Here is a 24,682-nt window from a genome sequence, read left to right on the forward strand (position 1 = left end):
TGGAGTAAAACCTGAAAAAGATCTGAATAAAATCTGGTTCTAACCAAGAATATAAAAAATAAAAACAAGAAAAAAAAAACAGAATAAAAATTAAAACAAATCACTGCAGTGAAAAGAAACGAACAAACAGATAAAAACAAAACTGGATCAGAATAATCCCCAAAATACAAGCAGAACAGAATCAAGATATACAAACAGGAATAAAGTCTGGATTCAATTATAAATGAATTAATAAAAATATAGCATAAAGAAAAAGGTCTAAATCAGAAAAAGATGAAAAAATTTGAACCTCAGCAGAACTTCAGGTTCTGACCATCAATGCATAGATCCAACTGACCCGGATCCACCAGAACCAGAGCAGATACATAGATAGATGTGGGAGCTGGAGGAGGTGACGTAGGCCGTGTGATGACGTCAGTCCCCGTGTGTCTCGGGGTGTGTTTGTTTGTGAGAGGAAGCGGCTGGTTGGATGTTGGGCGGGGTCTGAGGAGTCACGGAGAGGCAGAGGAGAGGAGAGAGCAGAAACCAGTCCCGATCCCGATCCCGGTCCCGGTCCCGGTCCCGGTTCTGATCCAGCGGCAGCGGCGGACACACCGACCCAGCGGAGGCAGCGGACAGGCGGACAGCCCGGGGAGGATGGGCCGGCCGTAGCGCGCAGCTCTCCGGCTCGCAGCTCCAGGATGAGCGTAGCGCTGCAGGACCTCCGGAACACCGTGAGAGACACGCACACGCGCACACCGGCACGCGTACACACGCACGCGCAAATACGCAGGCGTTCACTGGCCCGCGTGACCGTCACAGCGCTGAGGATGCTGATCAGCCGTCAGTCGCTGAGATTGATTAGCGCGGAGCTTCCGGCTGTAATTACCTTCCTGGTGACGTCACTGAGCAGCTAGATGACGTCAGATCAGAGCTTGACCTTCTTCAGCAGAGTCTCAGGTGATGCTGGGATGGTTTCGTGCAGGGTCTCCTCAGCAGAACGGGTTCTGGTTCTGGTTCTGGTTCTGGTTCTGGTTCTGGAACCAGAGGACCTGGAGGACATTCCCACAGGAAGTCCAGCTCCAGGAAGTCCAGCTCTGGTTTCCAGGTTGGACCGAGGCTCTGAGACAAACCGGTTGGGCTGGTTTGGAACCGGACCAGAACCTCCTGGCTGCTGGCAGGAAGTGGACCTGAATAAAATCAACAGATGCAGAACGACTGCAGGGGTCCAAACACTTGGCCAGGTGGGACTCCAGGAGCATCAAACCTTAAAACTTAAAACTGTGTCTTTAGCGTGTATTTAATACAAATAATTTATCTTTTCATTATTTCATATTTTTATTACAAACATTAATATAAACCTGCTATCATGAAAAAACTTTAACTTTCAACTTTCGACCTAAATAACAGATTTTCACTCACTGAATGTTTTCATTTCTCTCTGAAATACTTTATTCCTCATCTTGATACATTTTAGAGTCCGTACTTTAAGACATGACATCAAATTTTAAAAGAAAAACATGAAAAGTGTCTCATTAAACAAACATTTCTCAACGCCTGTGGTTGAAAACCTCTGAAGTAAAAGAGCTGAAAATTTTAACAAAATGTTGCTTAAAATGGTAAAAATCTTATTTTGCTAGAGGAAATAAAACTCCTTGGAGAATTCAGAAAACGATTGGAAACAACGCAGAAAACAAACATCGGCAAACAAACGGCCTGTTAAAGTAAATATTTCTGCAGCAGCCATTTAGAATAGAACAGAATATATTAGTTTGTAAAAGAACAATCACATGCAATATAATAATCAATAAATAACCTATAAATGTGCACATAAAAAAATGTAATCAATTAGCAGAAACCTGGGCATCAGAAAGCCTGGTGGCAACAGGCAGAGCCACTTTCTGTGCTGCTGAGTCTCTGACTCGGTTCTCCTGGATCCGGCCGCCACGTCCTGCAGCCGATGAGCCTCGTTGTCCAAGATGGCAGATAATAGAAAACACTGATATTACTGTGGAAAATATTTCATCTGGTTTAAACATGAAGTGTACTGATGTCCCAACGTACCAGGGGCCCCAACATACCAGGGCCCCAACGTACCAGGGGCCCTTTGCTCTAGTGGCCTTTATTTGATAGTTAATTGACAGGAAATTGGGTAATGACAGAAGGAAGAAGACATGCAGCAAAGGTCACCAGGCCGGGAATCGAACCTGTGACGGCCGCGTCGAGGACTGAGGCCTCCTTATGTGGGTTGTGCTGAACCTCTGCGCCCCCACAGCTCATCCCAGGTTAAAACAATTTTTAATGTTTAATTTTTAGATTTAATTTTTGGTTCTACAGTTAAAAATCCGTTTCTCAGAGAGAAATACATAAATATGAGCGTGGTCTGGTTATTTTTTAATAAAAGTGCTTTGACTGGTTCCAGAACCTTCTGGATCGGGTCTCTCCAGTTCTGCTCATTGGACCCATTTGGGTCGGCTGAAGTTCTGTCCAGCAGCCTGAGCAGAGAAGCTCAGGGGACAGAAAACCTGCTGCAAAGGAAGGGATAAACAGCTTCAGATGATGATGAGTTTTTCCTTCCACTAAACGTTCCCAGTAGTAGAAATGGGCTTTTCTGTACTTGTTTGTGTGATGGGACGACCCGTCGTTTTATCAGAACATTCTGAGTCCAGCTCAGTCTGACTGGATGGAGATCTGCACAGATTCTGAGCTGGATTCATGTCTATACTTTGAGTAGGCCATCCCATAATGTCTCTGGCTGGTCATCCTGCTGGAAGGCAAACCCCCAGCCCAGGCTCAGGTTTTAGCTCCATCCATTGGCCCTGTCCCGCAGCATGATGCTGCCACCACTGAGGTGATGCTGGTTGTTCAGGCAGCCTGTAATTATCAGGTGATATGATGACAGTAATTCCTGGAAAGATTTAAAAATTCAGGGATGATTTTCCAAACATGAGTTCAGGGAAAACAAAATGGCTGACCGGGAAGTTGGATGATATTTGACAAGGAAAAAACAAAACAAAGACGTCCACCGTGTTTCCGTCACCTCACTTTCTGATTGGCTGGGCGATTAATCAATTTGATCAATTAATCACATTTTGGTTTTCAAACATTTAATTTGTCTAAAATCTGTATTTCTTTCCCCCGATGCGATCTGAGTGATGTCAGCATGCCCAGGGCGGCCATCTTGCTTTATAAGCATGTTTTACAGCTGATCTTTATTTGGACTTTGAATTCAGGTCAATATTAATATTAGAGACAGACTACAGTTTGTTTTGTGTAATTTTTCTTTGTTGCTAAAATAGTCATGATGTTACAAAATACAGTCATACTAATATGATAATAAAGCCGTAATATTAGTAGAATAAATTAGGAATTTTATGAGAACCCCAACACAAAAATTAAAAACTTAAATATAGTTATTTTCTCCATATAATGACTTTTTTCTCTTAATTTTAAGACATTCTTTATTTATTCTGCTAACATTGTAACTTTATTCTCATAATTAAACAAAAATTCTTATAGACCAACATTTATAGTCCATGTTCAACTCACAGAAGGAATAATTGATAAAACACCCTTTATGAAAACATTTCTTGAAAAGGAAACATGAAAAAAATGATCGTCCAGCTCTAGCTAAACGTCACGTTCAGCAGAAAGAAAATTTCAGATTTTCTCTACAGCATCACGATGATGGAGGCGCCTTAGAACTAGAAATTAATTACACAGGACTTTTTATTTTGGGGTGTCAGGAGAAAAAGGAGCTTCATGCAAATGTATGCCACACTTTTCAGATTCCACATCGTTAAAAATGTTGTTTTGCTTCCATATCACAGTTCAGTTCAGGGTTTGGAAACTTTCTCTGTGCTTCTTTTACTCGTTCTCTGCAGAAAGAAGGTCAGCTTTGGTGAACACGTCACAGAGAGGGTAGGAATACTTTCTGGCTGATTTGCTCCCCGCCCCCAGGAGGAGCTTTGACTCCTCCTGAGGCCCTCGGGTCAGGAGGTTAATGTGTTCCTCTCAGATGCGGCGCTCCCTGGAGTTCCTGCTAATTAAAGTCGTCGTTCCCAGCAGGAAATGAAACTTCCTGCAGCGTCGCTTCGGCGACACGTTGAGAGCAGACAAACCTGCAGAGCTTACCGGAACAACCTGTCGGACCCATTCAGGCGCTGCCTCCACCGGCTCAACGGGTCTCTGCCTGCAGGTTCAGGAAATGAACCGAACACTTACTGACCAACTGGGACCGGTTTCATTAGAACCGGAGGGGCAGCAGGGACACATTAACCCATGACTGTCGCTAATCAAAACCCAATCTAATCAAGCTTCGTCTGTTTCTGGTGATGATATTAAAACTCATCACCACGAGAGAAAAATATTTTCCAACGAAGCCACAGAGCAGCACGGGATCCAACTTCAGAACCGGTTCTGATCACAGCTTCTCCTCAGATCCACCGTCAGACACAGAACCAGAACAATTTGCTCGTCTGCCTTCACACACACGACCTCTACTGACATCCAACAGCTTCATCTCACCCGGGAAGCTGACATGTTTTTAGAGGAGTTTCTGACCAATTCTGAGGTCAGACACTGATGTTGAGCAAGCACTCACAGCGTGTTTCTACGGAAGCATTTAACTGCCACAGCTGAAAAATAAATTCAGTAGCATTGCAATGAGAAACTTCCTCATTAAAATGAGACAACTTCATGTCATTATAGTGTAAAGGTTTCTCACAGTAACAAGATATAAAAATATCACAACACAACTTGTTAAAAAGCCATAAACAGGTTCACCAAGACTTTCCTCCTTATCACCTCGTTTCTTCTAAGATTTACAAGAGTTGTTTCTGTGCACCTGGCCGCGCTTTTAGAAATCCTGATTTACAGGAAACAGAGCAGCTGCTGCTCCGCCTCCATAAATACATATTAATGTAAATTAGTATAAATACCAGGAAGTCTGCCGCCACGTGAAGCCGTAACCATGGCAACGTCCTTGTTTGAAACAGCATAAATATTTATAATAATAATGATAATTATATATTTAATTTAAAAGGTGTTTTGAGGAAACATAATGTCACCTCACAAAAATAAAAATACCTTTAAAAAAAAAAACCAAAATAAAAAATTAAAAATATAAAGAGATCCAATAAATGTCTGTTTGAACAGCAGAGCGTTAAACACAGAGAGTCTCTGAGTGGGAATGTGGACGTTTATTCTAAATACTAGATGATTTATGTCCATAAGGCTCATTCACAAAGCGGCGACTCAACTGAAGGTTGACTGCAGCTGGACCGGTACCGGTACCGGTACTGGTACCACACGGCTCTTTCTTACTTTCTTTATTTAGTGTGCGCGTTAGCTTATTGTCTGAGGGTAACTGCGGTTCAGTTTCATCTTTTACATTTAAACAATATTAAAATCATGAAAATCATGGGGTTTGATGCTTCCTGGTCTAAATAACTGAATGTCATCAGATTTCAGTGGATTTAGGGAAGTTTTGATGCTTTGATGTTTGATATTGTCCACAGAAAACGTTTGTGTGGCTGCCGCACATTTTCACGCCAGCGAAAAAGTATGCGTATATTTATGCGGACTTTGACGCAAATTAAATTTTTATACATACCAACTTGTGCGTAAAATATGGCGCCGCACATTTTTTGTGCACATGCCACTTTAGACATGAGGCCCTTGGTCTGCTAGGAAAGATGTCAAGACCGGTATGATCTAAAATCAGGAATATTAAAAATATTGGACTATTATTGCAGCATGTGGTGTTCCCCTAAGGTCAAACAAGAACGCAGCCTATTGAATTTGATGCGTAGCCAATCAGATGACGAGACGGAAACATGGACGGCAATCCAAAACACAAACAAGACAAACCAACTGCCATGGCGAAGTGGGAGTCCAGTGGAAGTTGGAGATCATCCAAGATCTCTTTATATTGTTGTCCACTGATTATCGCCATGGGCGGTCGTGTTTGTTTACTCTGAACTCACCTTTGATCCTGAGGAGTTTTGTGAAATTTCCCATTTGACTGAGTGAAGTTGGCGTGTTGCGTGTTGTCACATTTTACCACGAAACCCCCAGAGAGTCCAGTGGAAGTCGGAGATCTTCTGAGACATTAGTGTGAATATCTTCCACTATCGCTTCGTCCCGATCTACATGTCCGGTTTCCAACATGAACACAGAAAATGATCTCAAACCTCCTCTTAGGACAGAGTTTTTGTTAATGATTGTTATTAGTTGTATTACATAGAGTTTATATGTGGATGGATATGGAAGAGGGTTAAGGTCACTGAAAAAAGGGAAATCTCACTTTTCCACAGAGTTTTGACTTTTTCTCAGAATTTTTCAAATTTATTCAAGATTTTGACTTTAATCTCCTGAAATCAAAAGTTAGAATTGTGATCGTAAAAGGACTTCTCTTTTCCAATGGCTCTCCTCCTCCTCTGTAGGTGGATCTGTAAGTTTTTCCAACTTTGGAAAAGCTGGAAAAACTTTGGTTCCTGTAGATGTTTAGCACCAGAACCTGATGAATCTGGTTCCAGCATCTCAGAGCTGCAGGATCTTGGGTTTTTCCTGCCGTTTGGTTGAAAGACGAAACATCTCGCTCTGAGTGTTTGTCTCAGGTCAGAGTATGGAGGCTGGAAGGGGACAAAAGAGCAGACAGACAGATGTTATATAAGCTGCAGAGGACTCCATTAGAGCTGAATGGAGATGATTCACACACATTATCTAATTACAGACACACACAATGACATCAGGCTTCACAGGGAGAGACAACACACACTCCCATCTCCTGGCAACCTGATCGCTGACCCCCCCACTCTGCGTGCGTCATCAATTAAAGAGAACACAGCGGGGCGAGTGACACAAAAGGAGAGAGAGAGAGAGGGAGACAGGTTTCAGTGTGGGTCCTGAGGAAGGAAACAGTTGGAAACCTTTTGTTTCCTGCAGGACACCGACGCTCTGCAGGCTGACGGGAAGCTGTGCTGCAGAACCTGCTGCAGCAGTGTGCTCTGCAAGCTGCTGCCGCCGCCGAGGCCTCCAAGGCCGCGCACCGCCGCCACAGCTTCACACATGGCTAAGATATTCACATATAGAGTTCAAAAGCCAAGATAGCAACAACAAACTGATAGCCGACAAGAAAACAAGCTGACTAATTCAGAGCAATTAATCAGATTAATCTCTTATTCAAATAATCATCAGCTACTTTAGTGATTGATTAATCATTAACTGGAGTATTCAGACTCAAAATGCAACTTGAATAGAAACACATTTTTGTGATAAAAACCAAACTTTGGTGATTTGTGAAAGCAACAAAAGGGGATGGATACTCTTGAATACATAAAGGTAAACTTAAACATTTTACCGCCGGATTGTTTGACTTGAAAAGGTGGGATTCAGTTTTATTTGACGTGTTCTTTGTTTTCCTCTCAGCTTGAGGGGCTTCCTGTAACTTCACTGGAAAAGTTTCTGGTTTTATGGAGTTCTGATTTTAATTAAAATCATTATGAATACATAAAAAATATAATTTTACTGGCCAGCCTGAGCAGGGAAAGAGTTACTGTTGTCCCATTGTCAAGAAGAAAGGACAAATAAAAAACTTCCACTGGCACAACCTGACCTTTAAAACACATAAAACAGTTGAAACATTGACAACACTGCAAAAACACTAAATCTTATCAAGTATCTTTGTTTGGTTTCCAGTGCAAATATAAAACTAAACTAAATTTAATATATATGCACATAGATCCGGGGTGGGCAGTCCTGGTCCAGGAGGGTCGGTGTCCTGCAGCTCTTAGAGTCTCTCTGGTCCAACACACCTGAACCCAATAACTGGTTCTCCAGAGAACCAGTCAGGTTCTCCAGAGTCCTGCTAATCACCTCATTATTTAACTCAGGTGTGTTGAAGTAGAGACTCATCTAGAAGTTGCAGGAGACCAACCCTCCAGGTCTGTCCACCCTGACATATAGGATAGTAAATAATTCATTAATATCGATAAAAAGTTGTGGTTCCATAGATTTTGTTCACTTATAACATGGAAAAAATGTATTCTAGGTGAAATAATCTGCCAGTAGATCTAGTGCTTTTTAATATTAAGGAATTCTTTACTTAAAACAAAGTCCTATATCTTGCTGAAAAGTTAATGTAAGTTAAACTGATCTTATTTGAACTGGAAACTGAACAAGTCATCCAGAGTGTTTGTTTGGGATGATGTGTTCGAGTCCCAGTGGAGCGATCCAGCTTCCCGCCTGATGTGAACAGACAGCAGATCGACGTAAAAACCCAATCGAGAGCGGAGCACAGAGTCTGAACTAATCCCGGGTCTGTTTGTCTCCCTGCAGATGTCCAGCTACAAGCGAGCTACGCTGGAAGAGGAGGAGGGCTCCGACACACCGGCTGAGGCGGCCTCGTCTCCCGACAGAGTGGAGGTCAGTGAACACACCACACAAACAAACAGGAGCCAGGCTTCGGGGGGATCTTGTGAGCTTCCAGTTGAAGTTCTGTCTGGACAGACGGGGGCCTCGCAGGGCGGAAGCTCCGCAGGGGGGCCTTCAGTAGGGGGCCTCTCAGCGGGGGGCCACAGCCACCAACACAGAGTAGTAGCAGGGGGCCTGGAGCGCCGCCAGGCCCTCAAAACAAACAAGCTTTCTGTGTGAGAGAGAGAGCAGAAAATCATAAATCCTGACGGGAAAACGGGCGTTTAAACGAAAACACAAAGTTTAGGTAGAATTTGTGTAATTTAGGTTTTATAGTGCATCTTCCACACAAGCTTCTTCTTCTACTTTTTGGTTGCAGCCTAAATCTTTTCATAACTCAGTTGGGTTTGGTGCCGATCTCCAGCCACGTCACTCTGGAAACGTCACCAGTCTGTCGCTGGGCTTTAAGAAGCTTTTAAAATGGGAAAAATGTGGAATATTTGTCAGGAAAATATGCTCAAACTTTTTATTCAGTTTGATAAAAACCTCCTGATCCAACCTTCTTTTTAAATGTGCCTTATTGTTGAATCAGCTGTCAACAGTGATTACGACAGATCGGCCAGTTAGCTTAACAAAAACTACAAACTAAACAAAATATATTTAGACTTTCATAGAAATTAAAATACTAATGGTTGGGTTCTGTCATTTTCTGAAAATGGCAGACCAACAGATTCACAGTTTTATAGCTTTATGCTACTCTATGCTAACAAAAGGTTAAGTAAGATAACTTATCTTTGCTTATGTTAGCTTAAGTTTGACAGGAATGAGTAAATCATTCCTGTCAAACTTACTTTAGCATAAGATGCTTATGCTAAAGTAAGCCAAGATAATCTAAGCTACACCATGCTAAAATCAGCTAAGCTAGCCTCAGGTAAACCAAGCTGGTGTAGACTAAACTAGATTAACTAAAATCACTAAATAGAAATGGTGGCTACTGGTAGATTTCTACTAGGTTAAGACCAGCAGTCTGTTTTCCAGTTGCTCTTGAGATAAAATCATTTTTCTGAAAACTTTGATTTATCAATTCAATGCTGAATCATTCTGTATAATTGGCCCAGAATAAAAGCACGAGTCTGAAGAAACCCGAAGCTGCTCTGACTAAATGCTGCAGGAAATGAGTCTGTGGAGGCGAATCAGCCTGATTACAGCGGCGAATGTTTTCTATCCCAGAAGACTCTAATCACTTTAACTCCATCGTCTCCTGAAGTCGGGACAGATCCACGTGATTCTGTTGCTTCAGAGAAACACAGAAATCAGCAGCAGGAGCAGAAAAATCAAATGAGCTCCACCTGGAGCAGAGCGGTGATGTCACAACGAGTGGGCATGGCCTATTTAAAACCTGAAAGCTCACCTGCAGCTTTAACGCCAGAGGCAAACGGATAAAGAGAGAAGTGTTGAGACGGGACAAACAAATCCCATCAGGATTAAAGAAAACAGAAGATAATCATCAGGAACCAGACTCTTCCGGGCCCAAAAGGGCCAAACAGAACATTCTGTGGGTTTCTGCTCAGTCAGCAGTTTGTCTCGACCCTGATCTGTTGGACTGCAGAAGAAATCCAGAGGAAGGGATCTGGAGTTCAGGTGGGACAGGTTGGTGTCTGATCCCATTCTGAGATCTCAGAAATTTTTAAAGTTTAAAAATTCAGAAATTTCTAGAAAAATTCTAGAATTTTTTTTAACTCCATAAATTTTCTTGTTTTTCTAGATCTCAAAATTTCAGGATTTGTTTTCTTTCAAATTTTCAACTTTTCAAACTCAGAAATTTTCACTTTTTAAAAGAAAATTTTTTGAGATTCCATCAATATTTTTGGCTTTTGAAACTCTTTTTCTCATTTTAGAGTTTTTTTTGCAGAAATTTGCTCCTCGTTCTTTTTCTATCTACAATGGCCCTAAAACGCCGTCGTAGATTGGACTGGTGTTCCCCGGGCGTTCCCCAGGTGTCCCCCATCTGTTCCCCCGGGCGTTCCCCAGGTGTCCCCCATCTGTTCCCCCAGGCGTCCCCCAGGTGTTCCCTAGGTAAAGCCTCCTCTATGTGTCCCAGGTGGGCTTCAGGAAGGGCGGTGTGGACATCCTGGGCCGGTGGACCCAGCTGGAGGTCCTGCTCTCCGTCATGCTGCTGGCCGCCCTGCTGGCTCTGTTCGCCTGCTTGGTGGTTCTGGGACTGGGATTCAGCTCAGGTAACTGGTCCCATCTCTTTCTCTCTCCTTTTGTCCTCTTTTCCACCTCCTCCCTTTCCTTATCCTCTCCTCCTAAAGCTTCCTTGTTTTCCGGTCTCCACCTTTCCTCCTTTGCCTCCTCCTTTCCTCTCTGACTGATCTCCTCTCTTTCCCACGACTGATTCTTTTCCTCTTCCTCCTCCTATTCTTGGTTTTGGTTCCATCTTCTCATCCTTCCTCTTCCTCTTCTGCTCCTTTCTTCTTTCCGTACCATGGCATGGGCGTCGCCTCTGCGTTGAAACACCCACGCTTTTCCCTCAGCTGAGCGTTTAAACCTCACACTCGCTCACTTTGTGTGTGTTCTGGCGATTGTTAAACTCTGACAAACTATTTCTCAACTCTGGGAAGCCAAAGGTGCCACAAATCACAACTTTTACCACAAGTTTGATTGAAAACTGAAGGCAAAAAAAGTGTTTCCTAAGTTGAGGCCATAAAATATTTTGAAAATTCTGTCTTACAGCATCATAAAACCACATTCTGAATGGTGGAAAAACAAGTTCATTCTGGTCATTGAAAGCCTCTTTTTACATCTGACAGTGCTCAGCGAATCTATTGAATAAGTAATTGCTGCTTTGTCCTAACTTGTAAAACTGTTTTTTATGTAGGTTTTCAGCCACACACTTGGCAGCTAGCATGGTGATTTTTGGCACTATTGTTTTGCAGTCCACCTTAACAACGTTCATTTCTCAGAATAAGCCCGGTAGGGAATGTTCATGTGTTTTTAACATAAAAGCAACTTTTTAAAACGGTGTTCACAACTTGAAGGGCAAGTAAAGGAGCCACACCACCAGCTGAGCGCAGACAGATTGCTCACATCCAATCCGAGTATTCCCTGGATGAAAAAGAACCAATCACAGGCAGAACATCCTGTTTCCTGCCGAACCTCTTCGGTTCTTTCCTGTGGTACCCGTCTGTATCTTCAGTCATCCTCCGATTGTTCTCCGTGGTTCTTCCTCTCCCTCGGGTTCAGCCTCTTCTGAGCCGTCACCGTTTTGCCCTCCGTGTTGTCTTGCAGACAGTGGGCGGGGCCTGTGCCTGTCGGAGGCCTGCGTCACTGTGGCCAGTCAGATAGTGGAGGCCATGGACCGCAGCGCCGACCCCTGCCAGGACTTCTACCAGTTCGCCTGCGGCGGGTGGATGAGGAAGAACCCGCTGCCGGACGGACGCTCGCGCTGGTCCACCTTCAACAGCATCTGGGAGCAGAACCAGGCGCTGCTCAAACACCTGCTGGGTAAATGAGACAAAAACAGAGGGTGGGTCCGAACCGGCCGGAACCAGGTGAACACATTGACGGGGTTTGTTCCTCTGTGCAGAGAACGGGACGTTCAACGGCACCAGTGAAGCCGAGAGAAAGACCCAGTCCTACTACCTGTCCTGCCTGAACACGCAGCGCATCGAGGAGCTCGGCTCTCAGCCGCTCATAGACCTGATAGCCAAGGTGGCTGCCAGTGGGGGGCGCTCTTCTGCTAACAGCGGAGCAAAAAAAATTTTCTGTTTTGCTTATGAGGGTTCTTTCTTACTTTGATATTATTAGCTTCCTCTGAATTACTTTAATTGAATTTTTATGGATAAAATCTAAAGCGCTAAGCTAAAAATTAGCTCCCATAATAGTAGTAGAATTTTAGCATAGTGCTTTTGCTATCTTTGAAAAATATTTAGCGCTATTAGCTTCCTCTAAAAAAATGTCTGGGGAAATTGCTAAGCAAAAAAGTTTCTCAGCCTTTTGAAAACTTCAGAAATATTTACCACAATTAGCTCCTGCTAATTAAATTTTTCTGGATAATTTCTTAGGCCAAAAATTAGCTCTGCTTTTTCTAGCTTAGCGTTGCTGTTAACTTTGAAAATGTTTAGCATTCCCTAAATAAATCTTTCTAGTTGGAATCAATGTAGTTGAGGTTAGCGGTGTTGGAAGCGTGCATTAGCATTAGCAGATGAAATATCTATTTTTAGCTCTCAAGGGTTAGCACAGCTAGCCTTTTAGTTAGCGGTGCCCACAACTGCCCAGTCAAACTGTCTCCATAGTAACCGCATTGCTAAAAGTACAACCCACTTGACCTCCATGAAGATCAATAGTCTTCCTCTCTGGAGGATGATGGTCTTCAGTCGCTTTGGAGATGACCTTTAACCCTTCCAGTAACGGTGGCTGCCATCTTTCCACCCTGGTGTTGTGGTGAACCACCGCAGTCTGCCTGACCCGTCCTGACCTCTGACCCTGTGGTCCGTCTGCAGATCGGCGGCTGGAACATGACGGGTCCGTGGGACAAAGACAACTTCATGGAGGTTCTGAAGATGGTGTCGGGTCCGTACCGAGCCCAGCCGTTCTTCAGCGTGGGCGTCAGCACCGATCCCAAGAATTCCAACAGTAACGTCATCCAGGTATTGGTTCGATTCCAGACATTCAGACCAACGAGTTCCTGACCTCCAGGTAAAATCGCTCACCTGCTGCTTTGCTCTCCAGGTGGACCAATCAGGGCTCTTCCTTCCGTCCCGGGACTATTACCTCAACAAGACGGCCAATGAGAAGGTGAGGCTTCCTGCAGGGCCGTATCAGTGGCCCGATACGGTCTGCCTGTGGTTCGGTGGTCCCCGGTGACCCGGTTGATGACCCGGTCTGCCTGTGCCCTGCAGGTGCTGGCGGCGTACCTGGACTACATGGTGGAGCTGGGGACGCTGCTGGGCGGAGAGAAGAGCGCCACCCAGCTGCAGATGCAGCAGATCCTGGAGTTTGAGACGGCGCTGGCCAACATCACCGTCCCGCAGGACCAGCGCCGCGACGAGGAGAAGATCTACCACAAGGTCACCATCGCCGAGCTGCAGGTGAGAGTCGGGTTCTGATTGGTTCTGAATGAAGTGAAAGAACTTTGGACCGGTTTTGGTTCTGCTCTGTGGTTCAGGTTCTGAGTCCAGTCCTGCTGAATCTCAACAACATTTTGGAATGGATTTTGTTGCTGAAGGCTGCAACAGACCTTTTCCTTCCACTTAACTTTCCATGAATATGCCTGAATGCAGCACTCGATGAGCAATCATCAGACTCTTGAAGGATTTTGATTGACAATCTTCTCAAGGCTGCGGTCATCCCTGTTTTTTTTCCTGCCACACTTTTTCCTTCCACTCAACTTCCCCCTTCTATAAATGTTTACCAGCGCCCTCCTGTGGTTTCAGTTTGGACGGCAGCAGGACTGATCTGATATAATCCGGTTTATATTTAGTTTTTTACAGCAGCTGCAAGTGAGAATCGACCAGTTAATGCTGTTTTTTTTTTGTTTGTTTGTTTGTTTGTGATGGACTGAGTTCTGATCCGGGTCGGATCTCGTCTCCATGAAGAGCGACGAGTCAGCCGCTGTTGGTTGGGGTGAAAGGTCGTGTCTGTTCCCTCCGATCTCTGCAGGATTTAATCTCTAATCTGATGGGAGAGTTTTCAGCTCTGTGCCACGAAGCATCCTCTGTGTCCTTCAGGGTCACCATGGCGACTGTTGCCATGAGCCGTTGCTATGCGCCTGTATCTGTTAGATAACAGGTTGTTGCATAAGCCAGAGTCGGTCTGGTTGTTTTGGACCGTGGTGCTGCTGCTTCACCAGCAGATTCTGATCAGATTTGATTCTTAATCTCCTTCCTGCATCAAAATAATCCAGAATATTGGAATTAAACATCAGCGCAGCTCAGGGAAAAACGACTCCGATCAATTATTGATCAGAAGTCACACGACCTCTTTCAAGAATGTGAGCCACTAAATAACTTATTTTATTAATTCAAATTACAGAACATTAATGTAAATGATGTTCTACGTCAGCAGGTGTGAACGGATGAATGGGAGATTAAAAGCGTCACATTTCAGCATCTGAGCCCCTAAAACTGCATGTAGTTATTTCTCTCTCATTACGTAAAAATAAATGTAGATATTTATCAGTATTTTGAAGTGAATTTAACAAAAAAGTATTAGAAGGCATAATTATTGTGCATTATTTGACATTTAATTTTCGACCTTCCGCTTGTTGTTTTGCGACCCCTCCAGAGATCCCGACCCCCACGTTGAGAACCTCTGTTGCTGGCAGCTCCATGTTGTTCCCAAAGAAACTGATTATAACTTAATAGTTTTCAAATGCTTGAATGTTGTTTACATTCATAGCAATCCCAAAGTATGTAAAATGAAAAAAAGTTTTTACATGTTTGTTCAAACTGAAACCATGTTATGACAGTTTGAGACGAATAATCTGTGAAAAGTTTGATCTCCTTCCTGAGCTGCTGCTGCCTGAAGAAAACAACCAATCAGAGCCAGGGGGCGGGGCTTAGCGCTGTTAATCATCCTCATGTTCAATGTCCTGGATATTTTGTCACAGTTCAGAGCGTTGGTCTTAAAATGGTGTTAAAATCTCCAGATAGGATTTTCGTCGCATTTCATGGCTTCCTGATTTTCAAACGGCCATTTTTTTTTTTTTACTTCATCACCACACAGAAAGTGACGGGTTCCACAAATATGTAAAAATATATTTTTAATGAGTTGCATACTCCAGATATAATAGTCACCTGATTGCAAAACTTGCATCTGTAAACAATAATAAAAAAAAAAATTTATAAAATTTTGAAAAGTTTATGTGACCACCTCCCCCAAAAACCTGCAGCCCTGGGCCGCTGCCCTGTCTGAAGTCTGGTCCAGCTCTACTGCCTCCTGCTGGTGGGAAACGGCAGGAAACCTTCTCATTTGTGTTTTTCTGAACGTTCAGGTTCTGCCTCAGCGGGGATTATTTTTGCCCCACAGCACGCTCGTACTGCTGAGCAGTCTGGATCAGCGTTGCATGTCTGGTTTCCATGGTGCCCTGCAGCCGAGGCTCATGGGAAACGTAGTGCTGAGTGTGGCCTCTTCCTGTTTTGCAGCTGCTGGCTCCAGCTGTGGACTGGCTGGACTTCCTGACGTTCTCCCTGGCTCCTCTGGACCTGAACGACACCGAGCCTGTGGTTCTGTACGCCAGAGAGTATCTGCAGCAGGTGTCCGAGCTCATCAACAAGACGGACCGCAGGTATCTGCTGCCGGTCCTGGAAGGGTCCGGCCCTCTGACCCAGACCACACACTTCCACTCCACAGCGCCCGAACAGTTTCTGATCCACAAGCAAAATATAACTTTTAAATTTACCGCTTGTTTTTTTTCTTCTTTTTTTTTTTGTCTCGTTTTATCCATTTACCACAAATGCTGCTTCAAAATTTAGACTTTATTATAACTTTATTACTCTGATGTTGAATCGGACCGTGTTGATTTAGCGCTTTAGCAGAACTAATTTTGTCTTGATAGGAAAGTATGTAATTTTAGATTAATCACATCATTTTTTTTTTTATCTCTACACTTCAGTTTTCCACTTCTAGGTTGAGGAGGTTATTAAATTCGGCAGCCAATCAGAAAGATGAAAATGTAAAATAGTTTCCTAAATTTCCCCTCTGTGGGACAATAAAAGTTTACCAACTTCTATCTCCATTTTTAATAAATTGTTTAAACTACATTTTAAAATGATTACTTTTCCAATGGTTTGCGGCCCTCCAGCATCTCCTGCGGCCCCTCATGGGGTCGTGCCCCTCACTTTGAGAAACGCCGCTCTTCCCAGTGTTTCAGCCGCTGCTGTTTCTGCCTCCAGTCTGCTGAACAACTACATGATGTGGACGTTGGTCCAGAAGGGCGTCGCCACCTTGGATCAGCGCTTCGAGAACGCTCAGGACAAACTGCTGGAGAGTCTCTACGGCACCAAGAAGGTACGTCTGCTAACGCTAACGCTAACGCTCCCTCACCTGAGCTCAGTTCACCTGCTGACGCCCTGTCTCTTCCAGATGGAGGTAGGAATTCCCTGCGGTTGGTAATCCTTATTCCTCGGCTTTGAAATGGAAAAACCAAACCAGTTTGAAGTGGTTTCTTGTGTGTTGATGGTTCCAACTGGTCCAGTTTGTCTGTATTTGCTGGGAACAGTTGATTCTCTCCTGTTGTAACTGGTTTTCTCTGGTTCAGCTCTGCTCTTGGTGGAAAGCAGGAGTTAAACCCAGTTTCACAGATGAAAGTTGTCTGAAAGGATGTTTAATGACTCTGTGGGGAATAATTAGCTCCAATCTCCTTAAACTGTGACAGGTAATATCAAAATAAAGTCCCAAGCAGTGGTGGGTAGACATCCTCTAATGTTTTGTTGAGTGCTTTATCTAACATTGAAACTATTTAGCACACGTTGCTTCCCATAAATTAATTTCTTCAAATAATAAAATGTGGAGCTAAAATTTAGAGCTATTTTTTACTTTTGCTAGCTTTGAAAACCTTTAGCTCACTTAGCTTCCCCTAAATAAATTTTTCTACACAGTCTAAAGCAATATTTTACTTGGCCGTTTTGTAAACATTTGCTTTAAGAAAGTTCAACATTGATGTTTAATTTTATGCTTTTATTTTGAAATGAGGAAAGACTGTTTACACAGGAGTTCTGTTTCCTGTCCTCATGTTTTAATTTTTCCCTTTTATTTCAACTCCAGTTCTCCCATTACCCAACCTGCATTGGGAACACTTGACCCGTTCAGTCTGGTTCTGTTGGGTTCTAACTGGTCAGAAGAGATTAGAATAATTTTGAATTACTTTAAGTTTACCAGCTTTGCATTAAGGTAATGTCTGTAGGTGATGAAATGTTAGGACCAGCAGCAGACAGGAAGAAGGAAGAAAAGGTTCTCCAGACTGGTTCTCACAGGCTAATGGGGTAAAAATGACCCTTGAGTTCAGTAAAGTTCCTAAACTGAAACGTCCACCTTCAATAAGAGACTAAAACCAGGTCAGTCAAACATTTCTGCTGCAGCTGAACCTGGTGTCTCTTGAAGCCGTTTTTCTCAGGCTTTGAGGATCGTCTTCCTCTGGGTGTTTGGGAATCACTGTAGCATGCTTCCATAGAAGGCAACTGGTCTTCCTGAAGATGGTTCTCATCATGAAACCTTCTTCAGTATTGGTGGATTGGGATGTTCAGATCCTTACATTATTGGGTTTTTGAAGTCACTCGACTAACTCTGGTTTTGGACACTGGATCTTTCTCTCATCACTACATGCCAATGGTTCTTAGAGGCTGGCAGGCTGGGCCTCACCTCTGGTGTGACTGAACATTGTCTGAGCTGCCCCTACCTTTCCCTGTTACTGGCTGTAACTGGCTGCAGTCGGCCCCAATCGGCTCCGGTCGGTTCTAACTGCTCATCTTTTTGCAGTCCTGCACCCCACGCTGGCAGACCTGCATCGGGAACACCGACGACACTCTGGGCTTCGCTCTTGGCGCTCTCTTTGTCAAGGCAACGTTTGACAAGCAAAGCAAAGAGATTGTAAGTCCCTGTGTGTATCTGATGTCTTGGTTGGTCCAGGAGGTCCCACCTGGTCAACTTCAGCTCTCTTCCCATCAGGCGGAGGAGATGATCAACGAGATCCGCTCTGCGTTTAAATACTCTCTCGACCGTCTCAGTTGGATGGATGATGAGACGCGACAAGCTGCTAAGGACAAGGTAGTGGATGGAGTCTCAGGACTACCAACAACATTCAGACATGTTGAACTGCCTGAGTTGTCGTCATGGAGACATGATGTCCTGAAGGTACTGGTGGTGTTTCTCTCTTGGCAGGCAGACGCGATCTACGACATGATCGGTTTCCCAGAGTTCATCCTGGATCCCAAAGAGCTGGACGACGTTTACGACGGGGTGAGTGACGGCTGTCTGGACAGAACACGACTTACTCATGTTCTGGTTCAGATGTTAAAGTGGACCTCCTCTGCCCCCTGCTGTTGGAGATGTGTCATTACTTCATCTTGGCTGTGTTTCAGTATGAGGTGTCGGACGACGGCTTCTTCCAGAACATGTTGAACTTCTACAACTTCTCAGCCAGAGTGATGGCCGACCAGCTGAGGAAGACTCCCAACAAAGACCAGTAACCCAGAAACGCACCTCACAGAACATTTTCAGATCCTCCTTTCACCCAGTTTCACCCAACTATGTAGCTTCATTGGCAGAAAATCATGAAGCAACTTGATAAAACCTGAACACACTGTGTAGGCCGAGTCCATTCCCAGCAGATTGTTTGACTTATTTTGAGACTGACTCCAATTCAACAACAAAAAAAGAACATTTTATCCAAAACCTCCAGTTACACACTAATTTAATCCTTTTTTTTGTATGTGTAATCTTTAAGTGGAGATGACCGTTTACTCATTTGGAGCAGGAACTGGACTGAGAAAATGTACACAATGTGCAGAGTCTCAGTTTCAATTCTTCCCATGGGTTACCACAACCCTGGTCTTGAGTTTCTAGGTAACAAAGCGTTGTTCTGAAGTGAAACCGGTCTCGTTTCATAGAAATGAACCTTTGTTCTGTGACCATATCAGGGTCTGACTTCACCTGAGCCAAGAAAATCTAAAAGGCATTGCTTCTTTGTAGAAAATCTGTAAACCCATCTCTTGGTGTTTTGGTGAAGAACTGGACTTGAACACACCATCACACTGTTGCTTCTGGAGAAATGAGGAACGTTTGAAAGCCGACAGATTGAATTCTTAACTCCAGTTCTTCTCCTCCTGCAGGTGGAGCATGACTCCTCCTACAGTTAACGCCTACTACATGCCCACTAAGAACGGCATCGTCTTCCCCGCCGGGATCTTACAAGCTCCTTTCTACGCCCACGACCACCCCAAGTCCGTTTACCTCCACATCCACCCTTCTTCAGAACTTAACTTTGAAATATTTTAAACTGAATGAAATGGTTTTGTTTTTCAGAGCGTTGAACTTTGGCGGCATTGGGGTTGTGATGGGTCACGAACTTACTCACGCCTTTGATGATCAGGGTAAGGGCACCGACCTGATGTGAGGGCTTCTCTGTATGTCTTAGAAATCGTCCACAAATGTTGTCCTTTCACTTTATTGCTCTAAAAAAGAAACGACTGAGCAAAAAGGGCATCCATGCTAGGATACCATTGTCAGATCTCACTGCAGCCGGTTAATGTCTGGTTGGGTTCTAGCCAGGTTCGGTGCGTCTCCATTGGCAGCAGTGAGGATGGTCCCAATATGGAGCCTTGTGGAAGAAGAACAAGCCCTTAGATTAACAGAGAGGCTCCTTCCTGTGAGGTCTGTTTTAGAGTTGTACCACTAAAACATCTGAATCCCTCCAGATTTCAGTTATAAGAATGTTTGTTTAAAAAGTCTTTAAAGGGCTGAGATTAAAAACAAAACTTCTCATACATGTCATAAGTTTTTAAAAAACGTTTAGGAGTCGATTGAAAACCTTTCTCCATAACTTTGGATACAAAAGGCAACATGCGGTTGGAGGGAACAGTTGTGTCGAAGTGGAAAATGAACAGCTGTAACATGTTAAAATATCAGCTTCCTTTAATCTTTACAGGCCCTGCTAATTGAATCCAGTTAAATCTCAATTCTTAACCATTTCAGCTCAGGTTTGTCACCAGTCTGACATCTACCAGAGGATGAAATGATTGGACTGGAACTGCAGTATTATCAATTCCTAATGTTCTCATAGGCTTCTTGGAGCACATTGTCCTAATGTAAAAACATTTTAGAAAAAAAAGATGAATAGCTCCATCTGGTGGCCAAAATTAGGAAGTTAATATTCAAGTGACTTGACAGTCTATCAGACAGCGTCTTCTTCTGACATAAAAACACAAATATTAGATTAAAAATATAGAAACGCATTTCTATGCTGGTGCAGTTATTTTTTTATAGCACATTTCAGTAACAAGGTAGTTCAAATTCCTCTACATCATAAAAACATCATGTAATGCAGAAACATTACATTCTGTCAAATACCATCAGTCTTGATGCTCAGTTCCAATTTATTTTTATTTTTTTTAAGTCGGACTAATTACCTGCAGCCGTAATCAAACTTCTGTCTGAACGGTTCACGGCCTCAAAACAATCCACAGCCCTCCAAGCATGGATGTCACACAGCAGCGCTGTTTTTTTTTTTAAACAATAATGGATGCTACTGTCTATTGATGGATTTCTAAAGTTATTCAGGAATGGGAGCCGACGGCATGATTAGAAAAAGACAAAGGAAACTGATTTAAAAAAGCCCAGCTAGCAGCAACGGCCTTTAGTCTGTTTGGTTGTGGGATTGGACTAGGAGTTGTGGGATTGGGATCCGATGTGCGTCATAAATTGTTTGTCTGGATTTACTGCATTTGGCTTTTTCTGATGAAGACTTGACTCATGTCTCACATCAATAATGTAAAATTTGGATAGAATTTGACGTGATCATTCAGACTGCAGACACTCTGAAAACTATTGGATACAAGCGGTGAAAAGATCAGAATTGGGTCCTTCAGACTCCAGTGAAAGTCTGACCACATCCCAAACCCTCGGCTGAGGGAGAAGAGGGTACGGCTGTTGGACTTCCCTTCTTGCAGTCCTTATTGGTCCCCAGAGGAGATTGATGAATGATGTGGGGCGTGATGTGGTGGCGCAGGGAGTTGGCATGCCCCACGTTTGGAGGCCTTGGTCCTCGATGTGGACGTCGCGGGTTCAACTCCCGGTCCCGGCGACCTTTGCCGCATGTCTTCCCCCCGCTCCTCACCCGCCTTCCTGTCTGCTTACTGTCGCAAAAAAATATGAGCCACTAGCACTGCAAAAACTCTTTGGAAAAAAAAAAAAGTCAAAGATGTGTGGAAACCTTCATTGTAAGATATTTGGCGCTAGAACAGGACAAACATGCCACCTGGACCCTTTCATAGCTTGGTTCTCAGTGCTGAGGCCCAGAATGAGTTTCAGTCTGAAATGCTTGAAGTTGATTCAGAGCGCATGTTGTGTTTTAGAGTCCTGATCCAACACCAGGTCATTTGAGACCATCTTCTTGTTCGTCAGGTCGGGAGTATGATAAAGAGGGCAACCTGAGGCCGTGGTGGCAGAACTCTTCAGTGGAGGCGTTCCGACAGAGAACGGAGTGCATGGTGGAACAGTACAACCACTACACCGTCAACGGAGAGCCAATCAACGGAAAACAGACTCTAGGAGAAAACATTGCTGACAACGGCGGACTGAAAGCAGCTTACCATGTGAGTATGCAGACAAGCTGTACCGTTCTATACTACAAGCACCACAAACCACTGAGTTTTCTAGTTAATATCTATGCTTTTATTTGACATCATCTCTAAGCTGGTGTTGATTTTTCTTAAGGCATACCAATCATGGATCCAGAAAAATGGAGAAGAAAAGAGACTCCCTGCAGTCAACCTAACTAACAACCAGCTCTTCTTTCTAGGATTTGCTCAGGTGAGTTTCTTCCAAAAATAATAAAAACTTGCTTACCTTTCCAGTAAGATTGAATTATGCAGGTATTGATACAAAAAATCTACAACAGAATGACTGAAAATGAAAGGAGTCGGAGTTATTCAGTCCTTGATTGAGATTCAGTGAGATGTACAGAAACCTCAGTAAAATCAAAATCAGTTATTTAAGTTTGTGCATGTAAACAATCAATTTGACTTTAGTTATACTTGTCTCTTTAAATGTTAATCAAGAGAAAAGTATAAACTGCTTTAAAGGTAAGACTACGCAGTTTGTGTCCAACATGTGTGGGGTCTGCAGAGATGCTGCTTGCCCTTTTCCTGAAACTAGACCAGTTCAAGTTCTGGATTGAGGTAAGGTCAGTCCAAATGATCCTCTCTCCAGATCTGACTGTTCCCTCCAGTCTGGATGATTTTTATTTTTTTTTTGTGGATGATCCAAACCACACGGTGATGGACTAACAATAATGAATAATGACTACTTCTACTAGTCTCTGCTGGATCGTCTTCTGAACAGCGCCGATGTGTTCGGACAATCTGAAGTTCAGACGAAGGGTCGATCCTAGTGACAGTAGACATGGTGATCCACCTGTAGTCTGCACTCATCACAGACGGATGGAGGTATCATCTGTCAACTTTAAGAGTTTCACAGACGGGCCTGCTGAGATCCAATCAGAGAGGGAGGGAGAACTCTGGTGGTTCAGGATGAAGTTTAGTCCCAAGTTGGCAATGTCAACTAAAAACAATGTGAAAAGTTAGAAAGTCAAACAGAAAACAAGTGTAAGTTACAAGTTATCCTGGTCATCTGAGGTTGGATATTGTCCTGACCTATGAACCATCTTTAACACTCTTTGTTTCAGGTGTGGTGCTCGGTTCGAACACCAGAGAGCGCTCACGAGGGCCTGGTGACTGATCCTCACAGCCCTCCCAAATACAGAGTCATCGGCACTCTAGCCAACTCTCCGGACTTCAGCCGTCACTTCAACTGTCCGAAGGGCACGCCCATGAACACCGGGAAGCCCTGTGAGGTCTGGTAGAGGGGCAAAGAGGACCGGCAGTGATGATACGGAGAGGTTAATCAGGTCAATCTCCAGGTTGGCTGCTGTTTCAGTGTCTTAGATTCTGCACGACCCCGTGTTGCGTTCGCGGCCCATGTGTAAACCTTAGTTCATCAGTTACTCAGCGACGAGCAGACTGACTTCCTGTCTGGAAACAGAATGGCGTCGCTGGACTTCAGAGACGTGACGGACCGATGGCGATGATGCCGCTGGAGGGGGGGCAGTGTTGCTGATGTTTGCTTTATCACCGTTAATATTAATGGGTATTTGTGGTTGTATTTTGTACGAGAGATCTCTGTATCTTCGTCTATCACTGTGATACCATACCAAACTGGCCCATAACTTCCCTTTGTGTGAGGAAGCTGTCGTTTGATTGGCTGGATGTCGGGAGGAGAATGAGTACATTTGTAAGAAATCAGAGGATTTAAATGATCAATCTGTACAGTCTGAGGTTTTATTATACACCAAATCGCTTTAATGTTTAAAGATCTATGTAATGTTTTCATTAATCCCACTGACAGCTAATTGAACAGCCAATTGGCATTAGTCTCGGCTTTAATCATAAATGTGAGTTTTGCCTTTCTTTTCATTGTCGTTGATCTCCATTTTAAAATATTTCATTTCTTTTGTTTGTCTGTCACCTTGCATCCAAGTGGAATTAATCACCATTTTATTTGTGCCAGTTTCACAGTTGAGTCCTTTATATCCACTCTACCTAGAATCCATGTTAAACCCAGAGGTTAGTGACTTTTATTTCTTCAGCTGTGAGGAACAATGTGCCATGATCCAGAATGTTGCCTTCAAAGTCCAAAATAAAGTGTTGAAATGTTAAATGAGACCCTGAGCGTGTGGCTTAGACAAAAACGGCTGCAGGTATCAAGCATCGGAGCTTCAGTAAAGAAATGATATTTCACAGATGAAACCTAAAGTCTCTGAAACACGTAAGCCTGGGGGAGGCTGAGGTGTTACTGGGGGTCAGTTTCACACCGAATAAGGACCAAGATAGACTCCATGGTCTATTAGAGCATGGCTGGATTACAGACAATTTGGAAAGGCGCTCAGTGCTGCTATGCCCAGCACTCAATAGCCTACAACCTCTAGACTCCTTCACATGGTCTTTAAGGGAGAAGTAAGTTTTCTACAAGGGGTCGGCAATGCCAGTCCTCCAGTGCCACTGTCCTGAACCTTTGGATGCATCTGTGCTCCAATACATCTGAATCATAAAGCCAAATTACCTTCCTGGCATGTCATCCAGTTCATCTACAATCCGAGCCTCACCTATGGTCATGAGAGATGGATGCCGAATTGGTGTCCCCTTGTAGGGTGGCTGGATTCTGCTTCAGAGAGAGGTGTGGAGCACCATCATTTGGGGGGTGCCCAAAGTAGTCACTACTTCTCCATATCAACAGGAGTGAGTTGTGGTGGTTTGGGCATCTGATCAAGATGCCACCTTAGTGCCTCTCTTCAGAGGTTTTCTGGTTCTGTCCCACTGGAAGGTGACCCCTCAGAAGAACCAGAACTCACCAAAAGGACTGTGTATCTTGTATACCTTACAAATGGCTTCCCCAGCATGACTTGAAATATGTTGTTAGGAAAAGGATGTCTGGGGTTTGCTCCTGGCCCTGTTGTCCCATGTAACCCAACTCAGATAAGTAGAGGATGATGGATAGATGGCATGTCTGTAAG

At 43.8% G+C, this 24,682-nt stretch overlaps 1 protein-coding gene across 8 annotated transcripts; it reads left to right on the forward strand.

Moving 5' to 3' along the window:
- Window positions 1-380: 380 nt before the first annotated feature.
- ece2b (endothelin converting enzyme 2b) lies at window positions 381-23,829 on the forward strand. Of its 8 annotated transcripts, none has more exons than XM_044119842.1 (20): window positions 381-713; window positions 8,320-8,406; window positions 10,496-10,631; window positions 11,686-11,901; window positions 11,984-12,108; window positions 12,900-13,046; window positions 13,129-13,194; window positions 13,299-13,487; window positions 15,543-15,685; window positions 16,293-16,407; window positions 16,483-16,488; window positions 17,875-17,985; window positions 18,064-18,162; window positions 18,277-18,354; window positions 18,477-18,580; window positions 19,227-19,337; window positions 19,420-19,487; window positions 21,517-21,707; window positions 21,829-21,924; window positions 22,799-23,829. In XM_044119842.1, exons 1-20 carry the CDS (start codon window positions 681-683, stop codon window positions 22,973-22,975), a joined length of 2,298 nt encoding a protein of 765 aa, XP_043975777.1. In that variant the 5' UTR covers window positions 381-680; the 3' UTR covers window positions 22,976-23,829. The 8 variants fall into 8 exon arrangements, with proteins under 8 accessions (XP_043975777.1, XP_043975778.1, XP_043975781.1 ...); XM_044119844.1 differs by lacking the exon at window positions 381-713 and adding an exon at window positions 7,891-7,925; XM_044119845.1 differs by lacking the exon at window positions 381-713 and adding an exon at window positions 8,104-8,122.
- The last annotated feature ends 853 nt before the right edge of the window (window positions 23,830-24,682 follow it).

Source organism: Gambusia affinis, linkage group LG06, assembly GCF_019740435.1.
Source record: "Gambusia affinis linkage group LG06, SWU_Gaff_1.0, whole genome shotgun sequence".
Classification (NCBI taxonomy): Eukaryota; Metazoa; Chordata; class Actinopteri; order Cyprinodontiformes; family Poeciliidae; genus Gambusia; species Gambusia affinis.

Excerpts from the sequence above, each read along its gene's own strand:
- ece2b (XM_044119842.1), top strand. The coding sequence starts at position 681 with ATGAGCGTAGCGCTGCAGGACCTCCGGAACACC. Across the intron at positions 11,902-11,983 it reads GCTGCTCAAACACCTGCTGG|AGAACGGGACGTTCAACGGC; the intron begins GTAAATGAGACA and ends TCCTCTGTGCAG. Across the intron at positions 12,109-12,899 it reads TCATAGACCTGATAGCCAAG|ATCGGCGGCTGGAACATGAC; the intron begins GTGGCTGCCAGT and ends GTCCGTCTGCAG.